The following is a 22,017-nucleotide window of genomic DNA, read 5'->3' on the forward strand; positions in this document are numbered from 1 at the left end:
TAAAAGGTGTTTTAGTTAAAATATCAGTTTTGAAATGTGAACAGTTCGGGACACTTTAAGCTTCAACCGCTTCACCTCCATTAAACATTCATAACTACCATCTAGTTTTGGGGATGAGCAGCCTTCAACTCCTGCAAACCAGAGCTTTTTTTTTAACATCACAAATGAAAATAATCCCACAAGAAAAAACCAAGACAAATGTAAAATTTAGTACAGGTTTTATTTAACAGGAATACAGCTTGCACTGCCAAGCTAGGATCAACAGAAACGTCCTCAAATTCAAAGCTGAACAACCACAATACATCACATGCCAAAGGTTGCATCTCCATCCTCCTCCAGCCGTCACACTCATGTCGCTGTAAACAATTTCTCTGCTTGAGCACTTGCACAATAGAAGTCACATATTTATATACATTTACATACAGTATGTATCTATACTCAAGTTCTTTCTACAAAGCATAGAAAAAATAAATTCCATTACATTTATACATTATGTATATTAATCAAGGACAGAGCAAGGGTTTACGATTGATCCGTGTGTGGCATTTTGGCTGCGTCTCAAAAACCCTCCGCAGTCCTTTTTCATATCTCTCCGGACTGAGAAGACATTAAACAGCAGCTCTGTGAAGAAGCGCTAAGCCAAGGTCCCACCGTGCCTGTGCTGCGGGAGTGAGAGCCTCTACTGCAGCGTGATGTGGCAAAAAAAAAAAAAAAAAAAACCAGAGAAAGACGCAGCCCTCATCTGCAGTAAGCGGCAGCTGAAGCCATCCAATCTTTCATCCTTTTTTAAAGTCAAGTAAGCATTTATGGGTTCTGCCTCAATGAATTCCTCTTTCTTTCTGCAAGATATCAATCAAAATTAACAGACCAAACAGATTCTGCTCAAAACCCACTTCCTCTGGTCAGTTTATGTCCGATCGTTTCAGCAAATTCAACGGACGAGGAAAAATGGGTGTGCGTACCAGCAAATCGCACTTTTTTCCGTACTTTAATCACATCGTCTGTGCAGAGCAGGAGCATTCAGAGAGCAGTGACCCACAATAATGCTGCATGAGGCACATTTTGAAGTCAAGTTTGAGCTGTGAGACCAGGTGCGCGTCGACTTGAGGGCAGACACACAACCTGAAGAACCTGTGAGAGAAGTAAATGTCAGGCCAGGAGACGTATGGGACTCCAGATCATTGGATTTCGATTGATCCGACTCAGCAGCTGCTGAAGCAGCAGTGTGCTTTCTGTGCCGTGGATTCAGGACAAAACAAAAATGTAGACCATATTCTTATTGATACATACAGTATCTATAAGATATAACCATGTTGGTTACTAAAAAAAACATGATTTGATTGAACTAGAATATCACATTTGTTGCATCCGAGGCTCAATGTAGCAGGTGCAAAACCTGAAAAAAATATGAATACTGGAACCTGACCATACATGCGACAGGATCAACACAATAACAAAAACAACAAGATACGTCACAAAAAGAAAAGGTTGATGAGGGTAATGCTAGCAAAGCCTACAGTAAGGAGCCATAGCAGTCATATTGGCTGAAATGGTTTGTGCACCAAAACAAGGCTGTAGAACACTTGGGGGGGCGGGGGGGTTCAGAGAGGAGAGTCTAGCCTTCGACAGTTTACTTTTAATAATAGATGCTTCAGATTATTTATTTATTCACCTCTTCTCTCCTTTCCTCCGTCTGCCTGCTCTGCATCCCAACCTAAAAAAGCCGAGGATGTTAGAGGGGAAGGAAAAATAAGGCCAGATTTATCTTTCGTGGTGGAATAAAAACCCAAGGATTTACCACTTCATTATTTAGCTCCAAGCTGTGATGCACACGGTGAACTCTCGCAGGTGGCAGGTAACAGACAACTGCATGTCTGCTGCTAAAAACCAGGAGCTCTCTCAGACGGAGGGAGCAGGTGTTTGCCCAGACAGTGGGGTGAGAAGAGTAAAAGGGCGGGGCTTCAGGAGGAATCAGTGGAGCCGGGCATCAAAGTCGACGCAAAAGGCAGAAGACAAAGAATGTAAATGCCAGGATATCATTTGACATTTAAAACTCTGTCATTCCAGTTTGTGACTCAGGTCAAGGAAGTAAAGGCTGAGCAAATGAGGTCTTGAATGAGCTCCACACTGCCATAAAACAAATATCACCTATTATACATCAGTCAATACATCTCATCACCCCAACACACAATCGCTTTGTAGATTCCAGCAAGATGAATATATGATTTGAACTTTTAATCCATTTTCCTCCCCAGAGATACAAAACATTATGACTTGGGGTGTTTCTGAACAGTTTCAAGTTCATGCCGTGCTCATGAGCGCGAGGCAGAGCAGACTGTACCGAGACAGTGAAGGCTTGGACCCACACAGCTGCTTCAGCTTCCTGACCCTCAGTGGTAAACTCCGCTCATGCTCTTTGTTCTTTGTTTTTGCCCTGCATCCTTTCTATACCAAAAATAACCCATCAATTCCCAATGCAGATCAAAGGAACATATTTCCTCAAGTTATGAAGCCATTGTCTTTTCTTTCTGCTATTGATTTGGGGGCCCGGCTTGCTCCCTGAAGGGAGCATTGAGCATAATGTTCAGGTCCAGTGTAAGGAGCCTCAGGACGGGGGAACATCACTGACTCTTGAACTACCTCCTGGTAGGAATAACAGAGATTTCCACGATTGGAATCCAATTCCCTTAAAAGATGCAATGTGCTTCTGCTAGACGCACACAAAAAGTGTCCGTTTTGTCCTGAAATGACAGGCTATGATGCTGAGGTGTATTGTTGATATTCAAGAGGGCAAGGCAAGCAAAACAAAAACCAAAAAGAAAAAGGAAAAACTGTTATCTGGCAGAGTGCCTTGAATTACTTTGTCTTTAAAAGGTGCAGTATGTAAAATGTAAATATTGATGTTGTACTATTAGTTTAGTATTATCAGTCCAGTCCTTCAAGTTTTTAGTCAGTAACTGTAAAGAGTTCTAGCCTCTGTTGAGTTTACTAATCAATCCGACAGGCGAACTGGTTAGCTTGGTAACCTCAGTACCCATAACAACCTCACACAGACATTCATTGAATGACATTATGGCTGATTTCTTTAATTACCTTCATCATTTAAAGTAAAAAAAAAAAGAAAGAAAAAAAAGAACACACACTGTACCTTTGAAAGAAAGCATAAGCGCGTTTTCCCTAAAGATGAGAACATAATGTTTGATTGCAATGTAACTGCAACGAAAGCAAAGTCATTGTTACTGATGTGACTCCAGGTTAAAGACACAGCTTCGACATTTTCTTTGCCTCATTAGGATCCAAAACTTCAGATGAAGAATAACTTTGACAAAGAGGATGTTTCTTATGTCCATGTAAGGTGTTGCTCCTTGGCTGGGACGGTGAAGCTAACTACAGTGTTGAAGCTAATGAGCCACTGGCTACAAAAGGCCATTACTTAGCAAGTTTTGCAAAGAAACGGAGGCATCTGGAATTTCTTCAAGTTTCCCGCAACTGAAATTTGACTTTGTGGCACATCATTTTTCTTCCGACAAATGTACACCGTTATCAACTATATGTGCACTAATAACAAGGCAGCGAAAAAGTGCGGCTTATATTGCTGAATGGAAAACTTGCTTCAGGTGGACTTTTGACGGCCTTCTTGATTCCTGAAATTAGCAACCTTCGCTGGCGGAGCGGCCAAATGGCTTTGAGTCACACAACAGAAGTCTGGTTCGCCTCTGGCTGATGAACGGGAGAGGCGCTTGCTCCTCATTACTGAACCTGTTCAGAGCCGTTCGTCGTCCTGCTGTCAGTGCTGTCGGCTGCAGCTGCTGGTGCTGTCCTTCCACGTCTGCTGCAGCTGCTGGAGGTGTTGAAAGGCTCTCTGGGTGATGTTAAGAGCTGGGTGGACCTTTCTCAGGCTCGGCTCACCGATCAGAGAGAGGCCACACAGTCCTAAGTAGGCATGGAGAGGGTCTGACGGCGAGAACCGAACGAGGGGGAGACGGGAGAAAACTGGGTCAGTGATGTTCACAGCAAGAGCGTCTGTGTTTGTGACAGCTGAGTGTCACAACAGATCCAAACAACACATGACGGTCACTGTCCCCCTCATTCGATATTATTCAATTAACACACCGAGAATTAACATAAAAGTCCTGCATTGCGTGGAAGCAGTGTTTTTCACTGCACTGCGCCTTTAACTGGACATGAATAATTCATGTCGGTTGGTCTCCTGGTCGTTTTTGATCCCCAGAGACGAGAGTAAAAGCTGCACAGGCCAGTAAGTGGCGCTCTAATTGAATTATAATGAAATGACAGGTGATTGACCACGGACATTAAAATCAATCAAAGCACCATTAGCAGCATCAATCAGGAGCCAATGAGGAGTCCAACTCCATGCCGCTCACAAGAAATGTCCACGTTTCCATTGTAATTTGCATCACAAAATCATAATGCCCATTGTTCTCAAGCAAATAAATAAGTCATGCTCGAAGTGATCGTTCACATGAAAGCAGCAGAAGCTCTTTAAAGGACATTTCTGTTTCCCAAATAAACGACCTGAAATATTCATCCCCGAATATTCATTCTTCACCTGCCAAGAAAGACAGCAGCTGCTACCGGCGCGAGCCACACTCCAGTTTGACATTTTGCTGGAGACTCTGTGAGCCGGTCCAGTCAGAAGATCGTGTGCTCATCACAACAATGACCTTGCCAGATGGTTTGTTGACAGCAATGAATTGGCAGGACGTCAATGTTGTTAAATGAATGCTGACTAGGACAAAACCAAGTGAAATGTTTTGGATTAACTTAAACAGAGTCATTTCATTATGCTGAGATTTTGACTTGATTTTAATCAGAACATGAGGCTTGTTGTAAACATGTCTGGAGTTGTATGGTCAACCTTCAGCCATGTGGTTTAAGCATTTTTCTTTAATCCATGGTCAGTCCTTCCTCCGTTGTCGGTCCCTTCATCTTTCATATTATTTCCAGTCTGAAAGATACGATGGCTACATAAAGGTCTAATCTTTTATGCGCCATACATTCACAATGCCATCCATTTTGATGATGAAAAGGCAAGCAACAGTGAAATGACAGAACTGATTAAACTCGTTTTGAAACAACTACAACTTCCTGTAAGAGGCAAATGAAGCAACAATTACAAAGTATCTGAGTGGAGTAACAATGTATTTTCGCCATTCTATGGGGAATTTTCCATCTCATTAAACAAGTTTATGTGCTGTTCCCATCCAACTCCACCTGTCTGCAGCAGCAGCGTCTCTTTTAGTTCCTAAAAGTCTCTTTTGTTAACCCATATTTACAAAGCTTTGTTCACTTCGTCCCTGGTTTCTTCCACCCCGTCTGCTGAGCCTTGTTACTGTAACGTGAGCGGCTCCATCGCCCGTGCCCTTGGGCTGCCCATGAACAATCTCCTCATCAATTACTCATAACAAGAGCCGGAGAGAACACACATACAAGCAGACCATTCAAGTTTCCGGTTTCAAGAGCTTTTCCATTGATCTCATGTAAAACTGCCATCCACAACTCCGCCCCGACCTCTCCGCACCTGCGGAGGGCAGGGCAGAAACTATTCAGTCCAAAGAGACAGAAACCGATTCTCAAATTTGAGACGCTCAACGTGAGAATTCTGAAGCGACAGCCAAGTTTTCTTTACTCGTGCAAAATCACAAGCTCTTCCACACAAATAATTCCACAATAGCACAACAAAACAAAATGTATTAATAAAGTTATCACCTATGCTCCGATTAAGTTTGACCATAACTGCTTCGTCAGTCAGTTTAGAGGAGAGAGATCAGATCTGCATGAGAATCATACATCACACGAGTCACTGGTCAGTTGCATTCTTTCTATATAGTCCGGAGGCATTGAACTCATCATTTAGCTTTAATCTGTAATACAAAGCAGATCTGCATTGCGTGTCCTTTTCACACAATCATCGAAAAATATATCCGCTACTACGATACAAGATTTTCAAAAAAGGCAGTTACAGCGTGTGACAGTTGAAGGTCCAGTCGTCTGTTTTTCATGCACCTTTTCCAAGATCTCCGAGTGTATTGTGCCAGATGTTCAAGTTGTAGACATTTACCTGGGTGGCTGTCAGGCCACTTGGCGAAGCCTCCTACTAACCGATCCTGCGTGGAGAGGATGAAGCTCCTGTTTCTATCAAAGTTTGTGTATTGGAAAACATCTAACAGCTGGAACAGGAGAGAGGAAGAAAGAGAGTCAGAATGATTCCACCACAATGAGATCCATCTTTTTCGCTCTGAATATACAAGCTGTGCTTAATAATGCTCACTAAGGTGGTGACTTGATGGAAATCTTTACACAAAATATGTCAATATACTCACATTTCTCAGTGAAAAAAAAGTCCAGACTAAATGTTTGCCATCCTGCACTTTTTCCATATATAAATATTTTTCCCCAAACGTGCATTTTTGTCCCTCTGGCACAGTTCTGACCCAGAAATTCACAGTTTCCCTGATTTGTGTTTTTGCTTATTGCTGACTTACTCATTGCTCTTCATCTCAGTTTTCTGGATCATGTGTGTTCATGATGCACCTCTAGCATAGTTGTGACCCACATGGTGAAAGGTTTTCTTTTTTTTTTTTTTGGGGGGGGGGGGGGGGGTTTATGTGTGGATATGGAGATTAGCTCCCGACTGTGTTAAATCAACTTGATTTAACTAAACACGTACTGCACAGGGGAAGGCGTGCGTGAATGCACTCGTCTGTTTACCTCGAGAGTAGCTCCCACCCAAAAAGAGTAGCACGTGTCTACAGGTTTGTTGGGTCGTCCGTGAAAACCGCTCTGCTGCCTCATGATGCACCAGCGGCGGATCCTGTCCAACTCCCGCTGACTCAGCGCCTCCTCCAGGCGACCCATCAGACATAGAGAGGCGATGGCACAGTACGTCCAGCCCCCTGGAGCAAAACACACAGTGAATGTGAGCACTTTGTGTTGAAATCGAATTAATTCAGACTAATCTCAGACATAAACAGAAAGGTTTCTATAGTTTACTCTGGCGTGTTCTCATGGCATGTGACTCCAGGATTACAAGGTGCTGCAGCAAAAAGAGGGCACATCTGCATGTGGGCTCATTTCATGAGAAGTAAGTGATAGCAGGCTGCCAACGTCTATTCAACCGGTCTCCAGACGTCATCATGACCCAGAGCGCCGTACAAGCTTTCATCAGCCTGAATACATTTAATTTCCAGCAAATGTGGAAACAATGAAAAATCCCCCAAGCATATTTAAGCATAGAGTCCACCACCTACAAATAGCCAAAAGAAAAGGAAGGCATTGAAAACAAGGAGGAAGCAATTAATCAAAAGCGAGTGACCATGAATATGTACACATGAAATAAGCTCATTTAGTTTCAGCAGGGTGGAGCAGTGGTTTGTGCTCTCGCCTCACAGCGAGAAGGTCCGGGTTCAAATACCAGCCAGGGCCTTTCCGTGTGGAGTTTGCATGTCTCCCCGTGTGTGCGTGTCCAAAAAACATGCACGTGAGGTTAATTGGTGACCCTGAGTCGCTCCCAGCTGTGGCTGTGTGTGTGGTTGTCTGTCTCTGTTTCCCCGCACAGGATTAAAGTGGTATAGAAGATGTATGGATGGTGTCCAGCGCATGGCTTCCATCATGCCATGTTTCACATAAGGATGTAAGGGTCTGTGCAGGGTAAAAGCTGGCAGTGCGGGACCTTCCAAGTGCTGAAAAAAGAAGCACTTAGAAAGTGGATTGGTACTGGGAATCTATAATGTGCCTCCACTGACAGGTGTGTGTGTGTGTGTATGTATAACTGGGTTTAATTTGAGCAGGGGGGGGGGGAATTAACGAGAACAATGTACTGTATCTACCGAGATGGATTTTAATAGCTCATCCTTTAAAGGCAGCCACTTTCACACCCTCCACTATGACGCTGCCAAATGGTTTGAGCTCCTGTGAACATTTTGGTTACACAATAAAGCCACTGCTCATATTTGCTCACATTTGAGCTGCCAAACACGACAATCTCTGCACCCTAAGAAGTTACTTTTAATACTTAGAAAGACCGGAGAATGACTTTTAAATGGCTTTAAAAGACAATCACTCTCACCATGCGACTCTCTCCCGGATCCCTGGCCAAACCCATTGTCGTACGACTGCAGGGAGAAAGAGGAAGAAGTAGAATTATGTAAAGTAATTACCAAAGAAAACACAAGACAGATGAAAAGAGAAAAAAAATTTTTTTTAAATGTGAAGGACTATGGCCTTTCATGACCAGGATTTGATACTATTGCGATATATATATATATATATATATATATATATATATATAAATGACATATGATGCATTTCATGAACAGATTAGTGTGACGACAGATGAATCAAGAGCACAACAACATCAACTTTAACCCCAGAGATCTCATTTTCACATCATGATTATTCATGTAATTTACAATATCTTTTTTCTTAGATGCAATCATTTTGAAAATCTCACAGAAAGAAAAGTAAGACTAAAAACACAGCAGTCCAGAAACTGAAACAAAGAGGATTCATAGAGAGAGAAACATTTGGATCTGCCAAAACAGCCGTTCAAACTATTTTAGAGAAGAACACCTTGTCTTATTAAATCTACTCACCAAACTTCCTCGGATATACTCAATGGCTTTCTGGATGTCCATGCCTGACCAGTCATCCAGCATGTAACAGATACTGGCCGCACAGTAAATAAACCGGATGTCATTTTCACTTCCCTCTGGCACAGCGTAGAAACTGAAAAGCAGACAAAATTCACAAGGGTCACGCACATTACAATACAAGAAATCAGCTCACTTTACACATTTCAGAATCTGTACCACGACCTATCAACAGCAGGCTTTCAGTGCCAGACAGGGTAATGTGCACAAGGAGTGCAAGTGTGTATTATGGCTGCCCGGCCCGGATTATGATCCAGGAGCTCCTACAGTGTGATCAAATGTGAGTAAATGTCAGGCCATGTTAGGACTGCTCGTGCTCTTACAGCCGCAGGTGCTTTGATTCAGACTCAAAGTGTCAAAGCAGATCAGTGTGTGTGTGTGTGCGTGTGTGTGTGCCCTGACCTGCCATCTTCCAGCTGCAGCGTTCTGAGACCGGCCAGACAGGCCTGCTTGTTAACCCGACTCAGATCATCTCCAAGTATTAGCAGCGAGCACAGTCCGGTGTAAGTCATGGCCACGTGGCCGCTGTCGTATGGGTGGAGCACGCCTGGACCCTGAAGACGACACCATAGTGAAATGGTAGTTTATTTATTTGCATTGAAGAAATACCAACAAACAACAAAATAGATTAAAAAAAATTTTTTTTAAACAACTACGTAATAACACTGATTGCTCAGTATTCAGATGCTGGTGAAACGCTAATAAACTGTGCCCAAGGGGGATAAAAACTTCCCAACAAAAAAATGTACTTAGACCGAGTTGAAAGAAAAAAAAAAAAAAAAGGGGGCTTTCATTGAATCAGAATGTTTGATTCAAAACAGTATGCGGTGAAAAAACAGCAGTACCTTAGTGCTGTAAGGAATTCCAATATGGGATGATCCTCGAAACCCACACCGGCTCAGGTTACATTCTGGAAGCGAGAACAACCAGCACATTAATAAATGACGACATAAACTGGCACTCCTCTGTTTCACTTTATTTTATACTGATCTTCAATAAAGTGCGGCAAACATCATGCGCCATTGAAAATGGTGCACTGTTGCCACCTGCTGGCTGAGGGAGGATTATTAAGAGAGAAAAAACAAAAGAAAAACTGCAACGTGGACAGCATGCTTTAAAACCCAACATTTAAAATACTTTAGAATGAATCCATTGCCAGATCTTTAGGGGAAACACATTACACTTATTGCCCTGCTGACAGACTCCTAAAATCATCCACGAGATATAAAGTTTAATTCCCATCTTTACCACCTGCACCCATTACCATGTTGATATGGCTCAGCTGATGTAAAACTACTTTCCGCCGGTCAGCTTTTGGTTTGAACACCAACAGCAGGCTAAAGGGATGAGGTTCTTCTGCCACAGATGCAGGTATTTTACATACATTTACATCAGATACAGATCGTGTCTGTCCTTACACCTGCTTAAAACCCAACAACAAACTGTTAGGAGCTCAACCAGTACGATCAAAAATGTATCTCCATACTGAAGTCGCATTATAAAATCTCCGGTGCCTGCAGTGCTGCACTTTCTTGTCTGCTGACAAGAAACACACCAGACAGCAAACATATGGTAACAGCTAAAGCGAGGCCAGTCAAGCAAGGCTATCCCTCCATGATTTCTGTTGATGTCTCGAATAATTCACCGAATGGGCATTGAAACAGATGGCACAGAGTGGCTTGTTAGAGACAAAATAGTCATTAAATATTTAGAGTCCAACTTTCCCTGTAGGGGACGGGTGCAGCTGTAACAGGTTAAAACCGGAGGAGGATACCTGAAGGCCGCGGTCTGTTCTGCAAAACAGCTACAAAACTATTTTACAGACCTTCAAAGTTTGACTACACTGAGATCCAACAACATGACAGGTCTTTGGTAAATGGACGACAATTATATCTGATGTTTAATTGAGGATTGTGTTAGTTACATGTGTTACTGGATTCATAATCCCATAAATGTTAAATAGAGTTCACAGTCACAGGTCACCACCTTGATTTAAATGAGCAAATAGGTAAGAGTCTCCTATTGAATAATTGCTGCCGCAGCGATTATCTTTCAGTTGGCAACCAGTTATTTAACCCCAACTAATGCAGTGATTAGCTTCTCATTTCTGTAACAACCTAAATGAAAGACACTTCCCGGAGTCGTGGAAAAGACGTTAAGTCTGCTTGAGAAGGGTCAAATCACTGGCAGACAACACACATGTGGGCGGAGACAGTGCAGCTCACACAGACACAGCAGATTCTGAACGCAGCTCATATGACTCAACATTTAAATCGCTGACAATCAAGGAAAAACAGGGATGTGGAGCCATAAACTTTGAATACAATGTTTTTGGACCAACAAGACCCATGTGGGAGTGTCAAAAGCTGTATGATATGATCCCTTTAAACATGTATGGTTGAAGAAAACATCATCTTTTAGTCTAGGTAAGATCTCATGTTTCAAAAATACTGTTCCAGTGTCGCTCGTCAATTCATACATCTCATACATCAAACAGACTGGTGTGACAGACTTTCAGGTTTTAACCTATCAACACCACAGGAAAGACAAAATACGCTCATGACAATTTGCAGTATGAGATAAAACTAAGTAGCAAATAAATCATACTGTGACTCTTTCATTGCGTGACATAAGATGGAAGGTGATTCTTGTTTTGCATGACTAATCCACAAAGTATATGTAAAGAGATTATTGGATAATTAAACGTTAATAAGTGAGCGACCATAGTCTATCTTCAAGGATTATTATCTATTCAGATCATATGATATTATTTCTTCACTTTGCAATGACAAAGCAGACTGTGAGTGATTTTCCACCATTGAGGAGAAGTATAATTAAAGCTCCTGTCAGTCATAGCACGTCCCACACTGGATGGTTTTAAAAGACGTATCCAGAAATACCGGGGGCACATCACAACAGTGAAGCGCAAGTTCAAAAGTCAGGGTGAAGTCTACAAACCTATTAATATCCCTCTAACCCTCTCCCTCTCTCTCTCACACACTTGTGTGCGCAGCAAAGTTTATAGAGTTGAATTTTCTCTAATGGCGTCAATGAGCACCTCTAACTAAATACAACTATTTCATATCATACATCTCGAGTTCGGATTTTTTTTTATACTCAATGTTAATATTAAAGTTTTTACTTCAATATAAATACTAAATACGTAACATTTACACGATATGCGTGACAGCGCTGGAAGAACTGTATCCATCTGCAGGTAGATGGGTCAGAGTTTGTGCTGTTCAACACACTCGCGATTGACTTAACGGCTTACGTTCATACATGCTTTTCATGTTCTACATGATCTTATGCATGCTTGTCTTGTAGGTTGTCCATTTGAATTGGATGTCTTGGCACTCAGTTGTGAGAAGCTGATCAGATATTTGACTTACGGTCGTCTGTGGGCAGAACCTGTAGTGAATAGATCCACTCGATCATGAGGTTCCTGTCGATCATATCAAGGGCATCCAGCACATCCAGACCCGAAAGGGCAAAAAATATAATAGTTAACCTGGAATGAAAGCACATTAATTAGCATTAATTGTTTTACATTTTTACCCCCACAATTTATTAAGGTCACACTGGTTTATTGGCCTTGCCTGGCAGATAAGTAATCCCGGTTTTCTTGCAGTCAAAAAAAATGTGCACATTAAATTGGCTGATGTCTGTAAACCTCCAGTAGGTTTGAACTGGGTTTTCTTTTTTGTGTGATGAACTTGTGTAAGGAGCCTTTGGCCATAGTGATAAAATTGGCTCCAGCAATCTGTAACCTTATGAAGGTGGCATACGAGATGGAACGACAAGTTATCCACCAAGGTGGTGTGGTGACTCTGTACGGACAAAATAGCATTAAATGAACATGTGAGAAGAGGTAAATTGTACTCCCGCCAATAAACACAATAAACACAACATAACACAAGCCTAACTTCGACACTATGCTGCCTTCTCTGGACACTGTTCCTTCACTGATGACTGATACAAACTCTCTATTACCCAAGTATTGCTGATCTCGCCACTGGGGGTTGGCATAACAAATGGCACGTGTTGTTCATGATCAATTAACATATTTAATTGATCATAAAATTACTGTAACGCGCATGTCTTCTTCCTAATATAAGGAGTCAGAAACCGTAACATCACGGACTCGCTTGGTATGACAATAGTCTTCATCCTTTTCGCTCTCGTTTATTTCCCCCTTTCTCCATGTCGCAGAAAGTTGAGAGTCGTGGCAAACAATAAGCACCTCAGGTGGATCTTAAGACCACGTTTATTAGATTAGCTTGTAGTTAGATTGACAGGAGGTGGTTCATTTGACCCTCAAGTCACAGCAGATATGAAGCAGTGTCGACTGTGAAAGTGAGCATGTTCAGGTTAAATTACATTGATTCCAGCTGATGGCTGACTTTCATTCGGCTCGTCAATGTAACTGGATTCAACCTGACACACACTTGCAGCACATGTGTACATCAACAACACAGGCAAGTCAATATTTGCTTTATTTCCCCACAGTATGAAACTATGACACAGTCGGCTAAGCTAACAGCACTAGCCTCCATTCAAACTGCTGGGGAAGCGCAGCTAGCTCCGATGCTAACCAACTTCCTCAACAAGACGCAGGGAACGGGTCACCGCTCGTCACCCCGGCGGACTAACCTCGTGGTCTCCAGCGACGCGTACCTCTCCGGCAACACCTGGAGCGTCCTCTGGAAGAACCGTACATGTCGATCTCTTAAAAAGTCTATTTGCTCAAATTCTTCAAACTGGCTCTCCTCTTCCGCCATCTTTGAATCCGCCCCTATCGGGAACCTTTTCCGGTGAATGAAGGTTCCGACCGGAGAACAGGGGCGGTGACACAACACAGCACGGGGAGCATTCTGAGTAGCACTGGCAGTGAGCAAGAAGGTTCAGCTACTTATATTTCCCACAGCAAGGGGAAGAATCTTTCAGTTCCTGCTCCTCACCTGTGGAACAAACTTCCTAAAAACGTGCTGAAACAATCACTTCTTTTGCTTTCCAACAAACCATAGATTTTCCTTCTTTTGTTTTACCTTGACATTAACATGTTTACCCTATTAATTCTCTTTTTTATTATCTTCTTATTAATACATTTGTTTTAATGTATTTCCTTGTAAACCATTGAATCGTCTCGTGTCTGAATGGTGCTATATAAATAAATGTGCTCCTCCTTGCCCTGCCTTAATCCATTTGTAGCTTTGGGTCTGTTAGTTATGTCTTTCAACTGTTTGAATTGCATCTCTGTTTTTACTTTTCCCTAAAGAAAGACAGTTTCAGGGGTTTAGGTGTGTCTTACCTTGCCAGACACTTTTTTCTATTTTTTATTAATAAATAAATAAATAATTGCTCCAAATCTGGTTGAAAGACATTCATACTAATGAGATATATGTCAATTGAAGTAGCCTCTACTTCCATCACAACAGAAAAGCTGTTTTCAAACGTTTTGCTTGTTTTCTGACCAAGGAGCTTTTTCATAGCTTTAAAATGCAAATTATTTTTTTGTTGCTTCAAATCATCAAAGTTACACTTTCTTTGAATCCAGTTAACTTTTTTAGAATCATTTAGAAATCCCTCACTACTTAATATCCAATGCCACTGTAATAACCAATAATGGTATCAAAAAGACGAACCCACAGCCAAGAAATGGCTCACAGTGGAAAATCCAGGTTTATTTGATGTGATGAACAACACAAATATTGAAACTGTTTAAATATTTTAAGGTATATTCTTCTTTAATTCAATTTCATCAGACATTTCAGGCCAGTTGAGGCCAATTTCTCACAGTCCTTGTCTCCATGTTGGAACAGCTCTGTAAAAAAAAAAAAAAAAAACAGGATTTCAGTGATGAGCAGTGTAAATCACCATTTTGAATCAAATTACCTGAGACAGACCTATGAAACATCTGTAACATGGGCCCTGCGTCTGTTGAGGGTCCTACGTGTTTCATCCGCTCCTGCCATCCTTTAGTGGGGCGGGTTAGTCGAGAGGGGTCTCTGTTGACGTGACCGTCCATCTGAATGTGCAACCCCTTCATTTAGAAGACTGACAAGCGTTTGTGATTACATTATTGTGCAACTGAAAAACTCTCACCTTCTCCTTCAGCTTCGCAGTAATTCTCTTCTGTCTTTCCTCCTCCTCTTGTTCCCTCAGCTGCTTTTCGTGGCGCTTCACCTCCACCTTGTGTAAATCCTGCAGCAAGACACAATCAAGCCTCACATTTCAGTGTGTTGACCTCAACTTAACAAAAACCATGCTCTCACGCGAAAGCTTTTCGATTTCACAACGACCACAATGATCCATACTGTCGCACCCTGTCACTGAAGTGTTTGATGCATTTTGTCGCCTCTTTCCTTCGCTCCTCCTTTTCTCTTTCTTCCTTCTCTCGACACCTCCACTCCCGTTCCTCCTGTTCCTCTCTCTTTTGTCGGAGCTGCTCTTCGAGGGTCAACTTCACTTCCAGCTGGCGGCGGCGCTCCTCCTGACAAACAAGGATTAGTGTGACTGGTGAAAAGCTCTTGAGGTCAGCATCCATCTAAACTTTTATTTCTTGGATTGTTTGGCGATAGAATTCTACTTTTGGGCTCAGAAATGACAGAAAACCTGCTCAAAAAGTGACACCTTTTCTCGTCTCTGTTTTTGTATCTCTTCAACCAGCCGCCGCTCCTCTTCTCGTTCTTCTCTTCTTTTTTTCTCTTCCTTCCAAGCCTCCAGTCGCAGCGCAAGCTCCCTCTTGTCTTCCTCAATCCTGAAGCAGAGGAGGACACATTCACAGCCCGGTTGATCCATTAATCAATGATTGCTTCACTTCATTTGTTGTTCTGGTCTCGTCCATGTCTGACTGACCTGCGTTGTTTCCGTTTTGCCTCCTTTTCTCTCCTTTCTGCCGCTTCTTTGTTCAGCTGGTCCTGTATCCTGTTCAGCCGTTCTTGATTCTTGCTGGCTTTCCACCGCTGAATAGCCTGAGCGTGACATCAACACAATGGAATTAGAATAATTTGAAAACAAAAAGTCAAAGAAAGGATCAAAACTTGGCCAAATTGTTTTCTGAGCTCAAGTTTTATACATTTAGTTGTCATAAAAATATGTATTTGTAACTCTATGGACCATATTTATAGTACTGTAAACCAATTCACTCACATTAGATCCACATTTACAATCTTCTGCCATCTGCTACATAGATTAATTACTAAGAAAACGCATGTATAATATATCGGACTGTCCACAAACTTAACCATAATGTGTGTGAGCTCTTTACAATCTGTCTTCTGAAGCGCTGTTTGTTTTTGTTTTTTTAATTACCGGTACTCTGACAAAAAAAAAAAAAAAAAGTCCAAATCGGAATTAAATTCACTTTTAAAATTAACTGAAATTTCTGACTGGTTTAGCTGAACCCTCATTTACTTTACCAATCAAGTCTTGCCCATGTTTTGACCACGGCTCTCTGACCTCTCTCTTTTTGCCCTGCAGGCAGAGCAGCTCCTGATGCCAGTCCTCATGCTGCTCTATCTCCTCCAGGGTTTTGCCAGGCAGGTAAAGTTTGGCCTCTCGCCTGTAGGCTGGTTTCCCACTGTGTTTGTTCCAGACCTGTAACTCCAACAGACGAGAGAAGTCAGATCTTCAGGTGACAGACTTTTGGTTTGGAGTCTGGGGGGGTCAAACCGCCTGGATAAAGTCATGCAATTACAAAAGCTTCACGTTTAGGGGCGCTGTCACTTGAAAAAAACGCTGACCAGAGAGGAAGAAAAGAAGAAGCATGACACATTCATTGGTCTGGACCGAAAGTGGAAGACCCATCCCTGTAGCCAGTGGTGGCTAAATGCTAATTGGTAGCCACGAACAACAGCGATGTATAGCCTTCAGAGTTCAGACCAGATATAAATGAGTACTTACTTCTTCCTCACTACTCCCTATCTGCCCACGAGACGCTTTACGAATTGTTCTTTTAGTTTCTGCTTCTTTGAAATCGTGTTAGCTTTGTTTGTTTGATCCAGATTGGAGTTCAGGAGAGTTCTCACACATGCCCAAATGCAGCAGACTTTCCCAGAATGTCCCTGAAGTGAACTCCAGTCCGGATCAAACAGGGCTGGTGTGAACGCATCCCGAAATTCTCCTTCTGTGAGAGTCTCCGGAACATATGAAAGCCTTACTTTAAGGAATGCTTGGTGATCGAACTGGTCCCAGCCACCATACAGGCCTCCAGTCTTGTGCAGAAAAGCCTCCAGTGCTCTGACCTCTGCTGGCAGGTCTCTGTCCAGCAGTTTGGTCTGAATGAGAAAGGAAAGCGATTTCGGAATAAAGCCTCCATCCTCTCCTCACTGAATCAATGATAGACATCAGTTAGAATTCTGACAGTGGGACGGCGACGATCAGTCAGACCTTGGCTGAGGAAGCAGTGTGCACTCTGAGATTGGGTTTTACAGCAAGGCTCCAGTTTTCAATCTTCTTCTCAAAGGCAATGATTTCCTGAATGGACGTCCTCTCCTCCTTCAAAAGCTCCTCACAGCTGAGAAGAACAAAGAAACACTTCATGATATTATCATTTCAGTGCCTCTGTTCATATTTAAATTGGAAGCTGGCGTTATTGTGTATTTTCACCATCTCATCGTCTGCCTACTCTGTTGTACATAACCTTATTTGTGAAATTGTAATTGTTTTGTGTATTGTGGTACCGAGACCGCTGCTCCTCCTTTAGAGTGTTGATGGAGATTTCCACCTCTGACATAATTTTCTTCAGTCTTTCAATCACTGAAAATTGAAATAATTTCACAGAAATGTAATTTTTAATCTCGTTTTATCGTCAAAATGGTCTCAACATGAACAGAAACAAAAACTCCATGATGATTTTCTTCCCTTATCTAAGAAATACTCTTCGATGGAATACTTACGCTCGGGAGTTGGTTTCACATCAATTAGATGTCTCTGGAATTTCCTCACACCGTTATGGATCTTCACGAGCTCCGTCTGAAGATGCAACTCTAGAAAAACAAGAGCAGCTTTTTTCAATCACAGAGTATAGAATGTATTTAATGCACCTGTTCGACAGAGTGAAAAGAACGAGTTGAATAAGTCTTCAGATGACTGAAGATGCATTGATTTTCAGGTCCTTAAGTCTTCAGTGGCTCCGTCACTATCGCAACATGAGTGAAAAGTTCAAATACTACAAAACGAAACTCACTCTCAGTATTTCTCTCTTGTTCCAGCATTTTCTCGTAGTCGTCCAATTCTGCCGATAGATCTGTCCATCCATTCTTTCTGCACTGCACACTCAGCGTCCTCTCTTTCTCCAATTTTTCAATCCTAAGCAAAAAACCGAAGTGAAACAATTAAATAAGAATGTTAAGATAAAGTACAGATAAAAAGTGAGACATAGATTCATTTCAAAACATAATATAAATCTATGTAAGGAAAGTGTTAGTGTAACAAAATGATAATTCTGATCACATTTTAGAAAACGTGTACATAAAATCACTAAAAGTGATATAAACCAGAATAAGTAAGCAACAAATACTTTATGCATGTACTTGTTTGTCGTTATCGGACCCGTATTTCAGTATCTATTCAAGGTTTTATCCCAATGCTTTAACAAAAATAGACATCTCAAAAAACATGACATACTTTAGATTTCAGTTTTACTTTACATTTAAAATGATTTGTTCATTTTCCCTGTGATATTACATGTGATTTGAAATTCAAAACTGTAACAAAAAGATCAAGAAAACCGACTGTTTTACCAGAGAAAAGGTGCATATTGGGTGTAATGTCTGTAAAGATGAGGGTGAAGAAGTACGTGACAGTTCAAATTACAGTAATGATGGAGCAGATTCAGACTGGCACAACATTAACCTACCCATGGACAATTTCAGCAACATTTGAAATTGTGCACTCAACAGCTCGAAACAATAGTTGGAAAGGTCTTTGAAAAACTACTACTTTGAATACTTTAACTAATTTATTCACGTTTTACTTGATGAAAATGTGTGAAAAGAAAAGGTAAAAATACAACACTAGACACACAAAATAGCACATTAAACTTTCAGTAAAAAAAAAAAAAATGTATCCGTTAAAACCTTAATTCATAGAATTTAGTCGCAATGCTGGACAGTAGTTTTCTGAGTAATTTCACTCACAGCCTCCTGTTGTTCTCAGCTTCTCTGAGAAACTGTGTAGTTTTTAGCCGACGTGCCACACCATCACCAGAGACGTCTACCTCCTGCCAGAAATCAATTCAGAGACAGAAAAAAAACACAAGATCATCTTAGTAGAATGGATAACATCGTGCCATGCCTCTTGTAACACCTTGTCCGATAATGGGAGCACTATCATGTGGTGGTGGCCAAAGTAAGTGACAGACTCACTACGCTGCATCCATCGTCGGACAAACACTGCAATGTCACATCAGGCAAACATGAACAATAGGCAAGCTTCTCAAAGTACTACTTTAATTGGTAACGGATGTAAACTGTGTGATTGAAAGGCAGTCACCAACGCATGAAGTGGAAACATTAAATCAATACAGTGTCGCTCCCCGAGACGAACTATTTTAGTAAATGTTACCTGCTCCGTCGCTCTTTTCCCTCCGCTTACTTTAAAACACATAACACGCGTAACATGCAAACAATAAACAATAAATAATAAATAAAGTAGAAGTTACCGGATCATGTTGTCGCGTTGTTGCTAAGGCGGCCATGTTTCATACGATATAGAATGAAAACAAAGTAAACTTTATTTAAAAGCACATTGAACAGCCCAGCGTTTCCGCTTGTTTACCAGTAGAGGGCACTGTGCAACACTGAACCGTTCCACTAAGCACAGTACAGTACAGTCATCAGGACTTAAACCATCAAACGACAACACTCATAAAGTCCAGCGTTCTTCATGATTCTGCACAAATAATAACAGCATAAAACATGAACAAAGAATTATAAATACTCTTGGGACATTTTTTAATTCAATAGAAAATATCATAGAGCTGCAGACAATCACTGAAGAAACATTCCTTCAATTAAAATAATAACTGTGAATCTGGTGAAGCAAGAAGAAAGAAAAAGGGCTTTGAAACCACAGGTGTTGATGCATTGACAAAGAAGGGACATTGCTGCTCTCAACAAAGACAAAATAAAGACAGCCTTAAATGAGAGTAACCTGTTTTAAAGAGGTATTATTAAATGCAAGTTTGGGAGTTATCTTCTTCTGTTGATGTGAATGAAAATGTAAAAATGTGCATCTATATGCAGGTGAGCCAATTCCATTCAGTACACTCTGGACAGGTTGCAAATACAGAGAGCCAGATGATCAGACAGATGTCCAGTCACACCCAGGAGACATTTAGGGTCATCAATTAACCTGACATGCATGATTCTGGACTGTGGGAGGAAATCCCAGTAGAAAGGCCTCGACCTACTGTATCTCAGTGGTTTCAGTAAAGTACTCAGAGAAGAAGAATCAGGGAAAGTGGAGTCACCATGTTGTTGAGAGAGTGACCTGTAGGTGTTCCCCCTTCACCATGACACTGTAGGAGTGTCAGACAGTTGTGTTTACAGGGCTTGTAAGGTGAAATTAACACATGATTATGCATCGGTAAGTGTTTATACATGTAACTTTACATAAAAAAAAAGAAATATAATAAAAAGTTGCACATTTGTGTGTTTTTTCATCCTATTGAATGACCAATGGGTCTGTTAAATCCTCAGATGTAAGTTGTCACTATACTTTCTGTACCGCAGTCTCACTGTGCCATTAGTTTCCTACTCATCCACATCTCTCAAATAACTGCAGTCAGAAACCTCAGTTATTTCTGAAACAGTTTTTTGTTTTTTTTTTATCATGAGAGCTGACAAAGTGAGAGTCGGAGAGAAAGAGATGAAGAAAGAGAGAGTAGTGAGTATAAATAGAAACCAGAATCCATTATTGAGTGCAGATATTGGGGATGGTCTCTCCCGTGGGTGCCGAGGCAGAGTTGTCACTGCAACATAAATATCCACTGCTCTCCTTAATGAAGAAGATTACAAGTTCCTGTATTCATCCTCAGCAACTCGTTTAATCTGATGAAAGAGACAATCAGATGGACCCTCGACTGCTGATCACAACAGAACAGAGGAATGGGGGGTGGACTTCCAGAGCAGAAAGTCTATGTGTATAAAAAACAAAGGTAAAGGTCAAATAGTTATGATTTAGACCTGAAATATAATCGCTCTATTTGTGTCAACTATTTGTTTACTTCTCTTACAGCTTGGCAAGACAAATATTGACTCAAAGTCCTCTTACTGTCAGACGTGTTTGTCCTCCTCAGCCGATAGAGTTTACTTAACCGGGTTAATTCAATTACTGTGTCTGAGTAACTTGTGTGTCTCAACCACAGCAGTGCAAAGGGCATCCGGCTCTTCTACTCGTCGTAAACTCACAACAACAACATTCCAAAATAAAATGACACAGACAAAAACTTTAATGAATAACTCAAATCTATTTTTTTCTTTTTAGAATGGAATAGAATACAATAGAATACAATAGAATAGCTTGCTGCTTCCTTGGTTGCATAATTTCTGCATGCTTTCGCACATTCACTTTTACAAACTTTCCACAAAATGTAACTGTGTATTTTTTCTTTTTCTTGCAGACTGTCTCTGAAATCCTGTTATTTGGAGCTTGACCTTCAGTGTAGTTTTAGGGCTCAGTCCAAATAATGGCACAGCCCTGTGTCTTTGACACATAAGGCCCAGATTGAAGCTGATAGTTGACAGAGGGAAAGAAAGTACGGATTTGAAAGGGAAAATATGACCTTTGGCCTCTACTTGCATGATCAGGGGTTATTTGGTAATGTTATGAGACTTGATCCTTGTAAACTGAGAGGTGAGTTTCGCATTCTTGAAAAGTGCACCTTTGGCTCGTGAAGAGCCTCTGTGCCGAACTTTAAACTGGACTGAGGCGCAGATACAACACTGAGCTTTTTTTAACTATGAACCAAAGACGCATATTTTAATTTAAGGCTTTGCTTTTTTTGGTGGACCTTAAAACCCCTGCATAAAATAGACTTCAAACAAGGCTCACACCCTCTGACAGGGCCTATTGAGGCAATGGGTTCAAACATGTCAGCCTGGTTAGTTTATAGGTTTAATACATCCAATAGACGAGTTCACCTCTAACTTCAAATGATCCACTTATCAAGAACATAAATGAATGAACTATATCTAAACCCACATTAGCTTTATCATGATAACCTTGGTTGGCATGGCAATGGCAAACACAACAATAAAATGCTATTAAAATGTTGCATTTCTCTTTTTATACAAACAAATACGGCCAAACAGCCTCAGTTTAACACAATAAGGATCAG

At 41.2% G+C, this 22,017-nt stretch overlaps 2 protein-coding genes across 2 annotated transcripts; both read right to left on the minus strand.

Moving 5' to 3' along the window:
* Positions 1-280: 280 nt before the first annotated feature.
* On the minus strand, positions 281-13,456 carry pggt1b (protein geranylgeranyltransferase type I, beta subunit). The gene is made up of 9 exons (XM_080500193.1): positions 13,326-13,456; positions 12,065-12,183; positions 9,518-9,582; positions 9,075-9,226; positions 8,616-8,748; positions 8,090-8,135; positions 6,733-6,917; positions 6,083-6,191; positions 281-3,954 (listed from the first exon to the last, which is right to left on the minus strand). The coding sequence occupies exons 1-9, from the start codon at positions 13,451-13,453 to the stop codon at positions 3,788-3,790; spliced, it is 1,104 nt and encodes a 367-aa protein (XP_080356319.1). The 5' UTR covers positions 13,454-13,456; the 3' UTR covers positions 281-3,787.
* A 1,009-nt stretch (positions 13,457-14,465) lies between these two features.
* Positions 14,466-19,374, minus strand: ccdc112 (coiled-coil domain containing 112; the record flags this gene model as incomplete). Its single annotated transcript, XM_080499993.1, has 14 exons — positions 14,466-14,496; positions 14,579-14,700; positions 14,778-14,876; positions 14,998-15,165; positions 15,306-15,432; positions 15,531-15,646; positions 16,134-16,271; positions 16,835-16,951; positions 17,064-17,190; positions 17,357-17,432; positions 17,573-17,662; positions 17,863-17,984; positions 18,815-18,897; positions 19,339-19,374. The coding sequence occupies 14 exons, from the start codon at positions 19,372-19,374 to the stop codon at positions 14,466-14,468; spliced, it is 1,452 nt and encodes a 483-aa protein (XP_080356119.1).
* Between the last annotated feature and the right edge of the window lie 2,643 nt (positions 19,375-22,017).

This window comes from Blennius ocellaris (assembly GCF_963422515.1).
Source record: "Blennius ocellaris genome assembly, chromosome: 7".
NCBI lineage: Eukaryota > Metazoa > Chordata > Actinopteri > Blenniiformes > Blenniidae > Blennius > Blennius ocellaris.

Coding starts and splice junctions, on each gene's coding strand:
- pggt1b (XM_080500193.1), bottom strand. CDS start 13,453: ATGGCGGAAGAGGAGAGCCAGTTTGAAGAATTTGAGCAAATAGACTTT. Junction 12,184..13,325: donor GCGTCGCTGGAGACCACGAG/GTTAGTCCGCCG, acceptor CTTTCATTCCAG/GTTAACTATTATATTTTTTG. Junction 8,136..8,615: donor AGTATATCCGAGGAAGTTTG/GTGAGTAGATTT, acceptor TTCTCCCTGCAG/TCGTACGACAATGGGTTTGG.